The 8,510-nt window shown below is 41.1% G+C and overlaps 1 protein-coding gene across 4 annotated transcripts in view; it reads right to left on the minus strand.

Annotated features, from left to right (window-relative positions):
- Nucleotides 1–5,042, minus strand: part of MFAP5 (microfibril associated protein 5) — a 12,820-nt gene extending 7,778 nt beyond the window's left edge. For 2 of the 4 annotated variants that reach the window (XM_019626151.1, XM_019626150.1), the window contains exons 1-4: nucleotides 4,861–5,041; nucleotides 4,250–4,309; nucleotides 3,199–3,228; nucleotides 329–367 (exon numbers count right to left, since the gene is read on the minus strand). In XM_019626151.1, coding sequence (XP_019481696.1) covers nucleotides 329–367; nucleotides 3,199–3,228; nucleotides 4,250–4,307 — 127 coding nt within the window. In that variant the 5' untranslated portion in view covers nucleotides 4,308–4,309; nucleotides 4,861–5,041. Of the gene's footprint in view, nucleotides 1–328; nucleotides 368–3,198; nucleotides 3,229–4,249; nucleotides 4,310–4,860 lie in introns of all 4 variants that reach the window. The other 2 variants (XM_019626152.1, XM_019626153.1) reach the window with 2 other exon arrangements.
- Nucleotides 5,043–8,510: the final 3,468 nt, after the last annotated feature.

The following is an 8,510-nucleotide window of genomic DNA, read 5'->3' on the forward strand; positions in this document are numbered from 1 at the left end:
AGCAACTTGTCTGTTCCCCTTCCCCCAATTCCCCAGCACTGTTCCCATCCCCCCCAGTTCCCCAATAAAAAATCTTAAAAACAAAAACAAAAACAATGTGGACAATGGAGAAAATGTATGGGACTATAACAGAAGGAAATTGAGGAGAGAAAAAGGTTGGGCATGTTTATAGCATCAGTGGCATCTAAGATATAGCATCAGTAGGGCACGACATGAGCTCAGAGTACCCACCCCACCTCTTTTCTAGTCTACATTTTTCTTTGTACAGACATCATCCTCAGTCCTAGCTGCAGTATGAAAGCAAAGAAATAAACAAAGGGTATCTTACTAGGATCTTCTGTGAATGTTTCTGGAGTCACTGTAGTCACTGAATGAAAAAAAGAAAGAAAGAAAACAGGGTCCAGATGAGTGGCTCAGTTGGTTAAGAGTGCAAGCTCTGAGCAACAGGGTTGCCGGTTCGACTCCCACATGGGATGGTGGGCTATGCCTTCCCACAACTAAGACTGAACATGGCACCTTGAGCTGAGCAGCTGTGAGCTGCTGATGGGCGGCTGGATGGCTACTGGACTTGGAGCTGAGCTAGTTGCGCCCTCCACAACTAAGATTGAAGGACAACAACTTGGCTGTTCTCCTTCCCCAATTCCCCAATAAAATCTTTAAAAAAAGAAAACATTTTCTGAGCATTCTCTTTACCCATCCCACCCTTGTGCTCCCAGTAAGTGAAAATTTCCAGCACAGTGGCCAATACACAGTTAGTATCCCACAATTGCTCCGTGCTTGTTTCCCAGTCCAAGTCTTTTCTCCTGTAGCCCAATGAAGTAATCCTGCTTTCATGAATATTCCCATAAGGTCCCTGCCTAAAATGTCCTTTTTCCTTTGTATTATTTCGTGAAATAAATGAACTACATGCCCATCAGATAATCTTCCACAAACACTCCTTTCTCAATTAGATTTTGACTAAGCATTAGACTACAGGAATAATTTATATTATTTCCTTATCTTAACAGATAATAAATATATTTAGATAATTCGGGTTTACTATGTGCCAGGCACTGTTTAAATCCATGTTTTTAAAGAAGAAAGAACTGAGCTCCAGAAGAAGAACTCACCCATGGTCATAGAGCTTGTTAATAAGTACAGTGGATTGGTGACTTTGCAATGTTTATTGAAAATGAAAATTATCTTTACCAAGAACACTGACTTTGATATTTATAATTTTGGTGTAATTAGATATCAGTCTGCTGATATACTTATATACTAGAGTGTTCACAAAAGGTGATGGTGATAGTTTTTTGATGCTTAGAGAGATGCGAGGTGAAGAGAGTAGAGGGCAAACGCCAGTGTTGGAAGAGAATGCCTTGCAGCTGATAGTTGGAAATTAAAGGCAAGAGGAAAAGGGATAAAAATGGCCCAGGTCTTAAGGTGGAATCTATTGGGTTAAACCAAGAAAACTGCATCTGGAACTATAAATAATAGCATTTCCTAGAACAACTTGTCTTGGTTTATAAAAGCAAAATAACAAAGCAGTGTTAACATCTAAATAGCAAATAGCCCATCTACTATAATTATCGTTCCTTGTGGAAAGCCTATAGTTATAGTCTATTTTACCCACTAGGGGTCAGCAAATTCACATAGTTTGCTTTGATTTTTTTAAATTTATTTTAACTTAAGCGTCTAAATGTCAGATTTAAATCTGATGAGAACAGCACTTTTATAAACCACATCAGAGTTACTGATCATTGTAGTAGCGGTAAAACACAAGAAAACATTTTGAAGGAATTTCTCCCTGCTTACTGCTTACCTCCTTACTTCATCCTTTTCTTCCTTCCTTTCTTTTTTTAAAATTCTGGACAGAAAGATCATCAGATCTGACAACACAGCCTTTTTATCTTCAATGCTCAGAATAAGCTTTCTTCTTTCAGAACAAATTTTGACAAAATGAATCCAGTCTGTTTCAGTTCCACAGGATACTTAAAAAAATCACTGACCTGAGTCATTCCAGGGACAGTGAGAGGGCAATGGAGCCTCTCCCATGTGTAGCCTAATCTGGCCCAGTTTCCTGTTCTCTTTATTCACATTCCAGTGCAGCCACTCACAGAAACAGAAGTGAAGCAGTGGGAGAACAAAGGGGCTGAGAGTGTATCCTAGCTGTCTCCTGAGGCTTTCAGGGCAGAGTCCTGCTTTTGTGCTTATCCATCAGTTTACCCACCTGTTCCATGAGCTATCACCATATAAATGCTTATGTAGGAATCATGAATATTCTCTGAAAAGGAATCTTGAGACACATTCATCACATCTCATGATGTTTCTGGTAGAAAAGCATCACAAAGTCATAAAACAGGACTGGACCTTAACCAGCCCAGAGAAATGAATTCAGATTTTTAGTTTTGCTAGTGTTGAAATCTGGTCTAAGTTCAGAAATCTATGGATTCTGACCTTTTATCCACAACAGAGAAAAAAATGTATTTCTATATTTTTATCTTCTGTTCCAGGACAAGAGTAAGAAATTATGTCATGTCCCAGTGTATACATAAAACCGAAACAAGTTTAAAGATAATACTTTACTCTTGCAAGTACTTTATTTTTATTTTAGCTTATTGTGATTCTTTAAAAAATACCAGTTGTGACCCACTAATTTGATTGTATGACCCATTAGTGGGTTATATACTGCTGTGCTCACAAAGATTGGGAAAAGTAGGAGATAAATTATAATTATGTTGAATGTCTGGAGGCAGAATGGGGTTTCCTTCATTAAACTGAATAGAGTTATCTGTTGGTCCTTTGGAAGCTAAAACTTTTGGATTCTGTCCAGTTGTGCTATAATTTCACTGTAGTATTGAGATGACTTCTTGTCCTGTGTTTGCATTTTAGTTTCTCCACTGTTACATGGGTAGGAAAATGCTTTGTGTTAGGATTAGCGGGAATTTTCTGAGTGAGATCAGAGGTGAATAGAGGAGAGTGGAAGCAAGAAATGGGCATAGAGGAGGTCTTGGGAAAAGTATTTCAGTAGATTAAAAAAAACAAAAGACAAGGTTTTAGGAATGGGATAACAGGATTGTGGAAACTGATGAATTGGATCTTATTTCCCACACCTTCGCAACGCATCTCTGTTGTATTACCAATTCTTTAACTCTGGCCATTCCTCTACATTACCCTGATAAGAATCCCAACAGAGCCCAGGTTCAAGGGTTCACCTACCTTGACCACTGATCCCTAGAGGTGTCCAGTCTGTACCAAAAGAAGGAGAAAAGGGATGTGAGTGACTCGAGTCTATACCCCTTAGGCTTTTATGAGATGAACCAGAGAATGATGGAGAAACGGTTATACTTTATCTTTCTATATGTTTAATTTTATATAGTTCAATACAAAGTTACTCAGCCCATTAGTGCTACACACAAACGTGGAAACACTCAAGAAAGATGACAAATTTCTGAGAACAAAGCCCTACTCTGTTACGCCCTGACTCAGAATGCCCTTTTGCCCTCATTCCCAACCAGAAGGAATGGAATCCTGTCCCCAGAGAAGCCCAGCAGCCCTTTTACTGTGTCCTGTCCTTCTGTCTCCACAGCCATCTCACTAGGTACAGTACTGAACAAGGCAAAAAGATGATCTTCTCAGTCTGTATCTGGCAGAATGAGAAAAACAAATAGAGGGAAAATTTTTTGAAATCCAAGGTTCACTTCCTGTGGCTAATCTTTTATTTAGCTTCTGTGAAATCTGTGAAGGTCATTTTTCTTTTGTGTACAAATTTGGCCTGTATTTTTAATGTGCGTGTGAATATACTTGTACATATGCTGCTGCAAGTGTCTCTTAGGGGCTAGTGTATCTATTCCCATTATTGTCCTGTTAAATTTGGTCCATTTTCTTAGTAGGTGGTTTCTATCTGTTTGTGTGTTAGTGTATCAGCTTCTTTTTCCTTTGGTATTTGTTTATTTGGATATTTATGTGTGTGACCCTCTCTTGGTTAATATGTATTTGTGTATCTTCATTTTACCTGCATTTCATAACTCTTAGGACACTTTCCCCCAAGTCTGAGGTCATGTCTGTCCACATCCCTGCCCTTTCTTCTTTAACACAAAGTCGATTCCTTTCTTCTCTTTCGTAGAAATTCTAGAACTCAGCAGCAGGCATCTCTCCCCCAATCCCCTTTTGACCTCCTTCCATCTCACTCTCTAACACACACCTCCACACACATGTAGAGCTGAGAGGCTGACATTTTAGGGAGAAAAGAATAAAAGTAGGGACTCACCTGAGGGAATGATGAGTGCAGTGAGAAACAGCAACAGCTTGGGTCCCAAGAGCAGCATATCTAACAGGGGTGGTGGGGAGAATAGAGATGGGAATGACACACCAGCATTTCAGTTCCAGAAAAGGATGCTGTGGCCCATCTCTTTGTCTTCCCAGGAGCTTTCCTGGTCCTCCATATGACTCAAACCCTGTCTCTCTTCTTATCTTTTACCCCAAATTTATTTCTTCTTCGAATTCTGTTCTTTGATCACTTACCATTATTTTCACTCTCATTACTCACTCTCCTTCTACCAAGTCAGAGGAGATTTTATATTCTAAAGGCTCCATGTTTGGCCCTACCCTGGGGTCTCTTTCTCCTCTAGGGTCTAATCTTCTTTTTTGATAGCTGCGACTTGTTCATGGCATCCGCTCATCTTGGTGTCTCCTCTCATTTGAATTTCATGAATAATTGGGATATCTGTTTAGTTTTAAGTTCAGTGATACTCCCCATTGCCCCTCTCCAGCCCTTCAATACACACACACACTTACACACACGCATGCACACACACATACACACACACTCATACACACTCCCTCTGTTTATTTAGGGTATTATACAATCAAACAACTCACTGTCTATGGTCCTCTGCTCTTTCCACCGAGTCCTTTGGCTGCTGTGTCTCTCTCCTTCTCACGCTATTCCTACTTTGGCTGGAGAATAAGATGAACAGGGCCACTCCCTGGGAAGGACTTCAAATTTGGCCTCCTGAAACAATGAGATGAGGGAGAGCGAGGGAGAGAGAGAGAGAGAGAGAGAGAGAGAGAGAGAGAGAGAGAGAGAGAGAGAGAGAAAGCCAGGCCAGAGGAGTGCAATGAGGTTGAAATGAGAAGAGGGATGGGAAATGGCAGTCACTCACACCCTCATTCCAAAGGTTATGACCACATCGGTGAGAGACACTGCTGCTCCCTAGAAGGACTGGCCTAAGCTCATGTATGACTTTCTTCCATGAGCCTATTTTCCCTCTCACAATCTGGCTCCAGCACCCCGCTCCCCTTCCCTGAGGTTCCTTCTTACCTAAATAGTTCTATGTCATCCTTGAAATGCTTTACTGTACATCACCGGAATCCTTCTCTGTCTTCCATGTTGAATTTTTCCTCCATTTTCTTTTCTCACTTTTTTCCCCCCAACATTCATCTCTTTGACACCAACAAATTCTTTTGTTTTTCTGTATTTCTCTTCTCTCTTTGCCTCTTTCTTGATGCACATGTTCAGAATCTTGTTTTATCTTCCCCTAGAAATCGTATTTATTCCCACATCCAAACAAACTCCGATATCACATGAGTTTTGTCCAAGAGGAGTTCTGGCTATCTTAGGGTTAGAAAAGTTGACGCATACAGTACCCTCAACCCTTTTGAAATGTGGAGGAGTTCTGTGAGAGAAGTTCTGTGAGAGGAGATACCAGCTGTCTTTTGTTTTAGTTTAAGCTTATGCTAAGAATCTTGGTTTCTGAAATCTTAAGGACAAAATGCCATCAGACACCCAAAGGAAATTAAGAACCCAGTTGATTCTGCTTAAGTTATTTTCCACCAGTACTTTTCCTCATATCATGTAATATGTAGATAATCCTTTCTCGGATCCAGGAGTTTTAAAAACTTTGTATTTGCTCTTATTCATAGAAACCCTTGTTATTAGGCCGTTAAAATATCTCCACTTGGGAGAGAAGCAGCTTGAATTATAGAAATTCAAATCTGAGGAGTAGTTGACCTTATGTGCACTAGAAGCGTATAAGTTTCAAATGACCTGCTAGCTCCTGTAGTCTACATTGTGTGCCCCCCTGATGAGCTAAATTAGAGGAGTACAGGTAGGCAGTGAGAGCAGATAGCATTAATAAATTACAGACTAGAAGAAAAAAGAGTAAATGATGGGGGAAGGAAGGGAGGAATGAAGGAAGAAAGGAAGGGGTGAAGGAAGGGAAGAAGAAAACTAGCTAGCTGCCTAGTTGGGAGGAAAGGAGAGCAATGAACATAATGAGAAATAAGTAAAGAGCACCTCTGGTTCCTCTGAGGGAGCTATAAGTGTTCCATTTCTGAGATATGGTCAGTCCCTAGAACAAATCTGAGTGCAAACCCCAGCTCTTCCTGTTCTGGTTGGCCCAGAACTCGCTCTTCTCCCATCTGCTCTGCAGTGAGAGCGCTGAGGCTGGAAAACAGATGTGACTCTAGTTGGGGAGATTCAGGGAAAGAAAAGGCAGGCGATGGGGGTAGGGGAAAATACAAAAAAATCAGATGCAAAGCAGACCCAAGGCAGGACATATAATAAAGAGCCTAGAGCAACCGTCATGTTTTCCATGAAGCTCAGACAGATGGAGAAACTGAACTCAGGCCAATCATTTGGCAGGGAGAGCAATGACCTCAGTGTGCTGGCCTAGCTAGAAACTGGTGTAGGAACGTCTCCCCAGGCGGTAGGAGGGGGTGCTCTCCTGGGGTCCTGGGAGGGAGTCTGAAGTTAGGGCAGTGAAAATGGAACAAAATGTTCAGAGCAAGGCAGAGGGAGAAGGCGGGTAGGGAGCAAAGGAAAGAAGAAGAAGCAAGGCAAGAACTGGTGTAAGAGCAGTAACCACCATCTATTTTTATCGGGCTTAATCGACATGCAACAATGCAGTTTGTTTCAAAGTAGTTTGGTTAATTTTTTTTCTTCATGACAGCTATGGTGGCTCCCTTTTTTTTCTAGGTCAGCTCCGCATTTGTTTTAGAGCCCAGGTTTCGATCGTCAGATTTACTTTTCCCAAGGTGATTTGGTCAGCCTCTGCTCTATCCCACTATCAGTTCATCATTGAATTACATGAAGTGAGAAGCAGCACGACTGGTCAAGAACGAGCAACTGTCATTCACAGATGCGAGAACGTCATTTTCAGAGGTTTTCGCTGACACTGGGGGAAGAGCTCCCTGGGCGTCAGAACTCCCATCCGACAGAGGCTGGATCTCCTGTGGGTAGAGAACACATTCTCTACCCATCAGAAAAGTCCTCCATGGAAATAGCTGGCAGGTGCAACAGTGATTTAATGAAGGCAATCTAATGTTTGAATTACCTAGGAAAATTTTAGTTTTCAAAAAAAGTCTCCAAGCAATGGAAGATGGGCAAAGGGCAAAGAAAGAGAAGGGAGAAACAGAAATGAGGCAGCACATTGAAGTTATCCATCTGTTTATTGGCCTGTAAAGAATACACCCATTAGCTGAAGGCCTCTGGGCAAATGTACAGAAACATTATTACTACAGTTCAATCCAACTAAATTAAATCCAGGGCCTAAACACACACACACACACACAAAATTTCCATAAAAGGAAGGAAAGGAAGGGAGGAGGAGGGTTATATGGGGTGGGGGAAGGGGAAAGAAAGAGCAGTAGAGGAATGAAGCAATAAAGTAGTGACAGCCAAAGCTAAAAGATAGACTCAGCGCAGGACTTAGGAGCCAGCCAACACATGTCCTCAGAAAACTTGGGCTAGGGAGAACGTCCCCCTTCGTAGTACCCCATACCTGCTATATAACACACTGTTCTTCACGCCTCTGTGCGTTGCGCTTTCTGTTTCTTTCTTTCTGAGATATCATTTTCCCAACTCCAGTAAGTAAATGCTTATATGTACATCAAAAGCCAGCTTAGATGCTGCCTCTTCCCAGAAACCTTTCCTGGTTCCCTCCTGCTTCTGAAGAATTAAATCATTCTCCCTCTCCTGAGCTACCCTCTATGTTTTTATAATTATGTCATCAACTTTATTATATTTTTTCTTTTACATATACATATTCTAGATTAAACTGAGGGTTCCTGATTGAAGAGGTTACCGGTAAGTCTTACTCATCTCTAGCTGACATAATGATTAGCACATTACTCAAAATTTGGTCCTTTGAATTGAGTTGAGATGAAGACTTGAAATAGTAACTTTCTATTTTGATGTAGAGGATAAAGTTCTAGAGGAGGTAGTTTGAGAGCACAGCAAGTGGAACCAACTAGCCAATGTACTGAAGTGGTAGGAGGGTAACAGAGGCGAAGGAAACAGGCAGAGGAAGTGGGCAATGGTTATTTCAGAAATGAAGGAATCTTAGCAGGAAGGCTGTAATTAAAATCAGTGCATGTAAAACGTAAGTGACTTATATCTACAATAATTCATGCTTTTGTCTCATCATTCTGCTTTGTGTAAACTTTCTGATGGCGCTGCTGGTTTTGCCTTGTTACAGACACACTCTCTTGACCATGTAAATGTAAAATGCTTGGTCCAAGTTCAGGAT

This window comes from Hipposideros armiger, unplaced genomic scaffold (assembly GCF_001890085.2).
Source record: "Hipposideros armiger isolate ML-2016 unplaced genomic scaffold, ASM189008v1 scaffold_662, whole genome shotgun sequence".
NCBI classification, from domain to species: domain Eukaryota; kingdom Metazoa; phylum Chordata; class Mammalia; order Chiroptera; family Hipposideridae; genus Hipposideros; species Hipposideros armiger.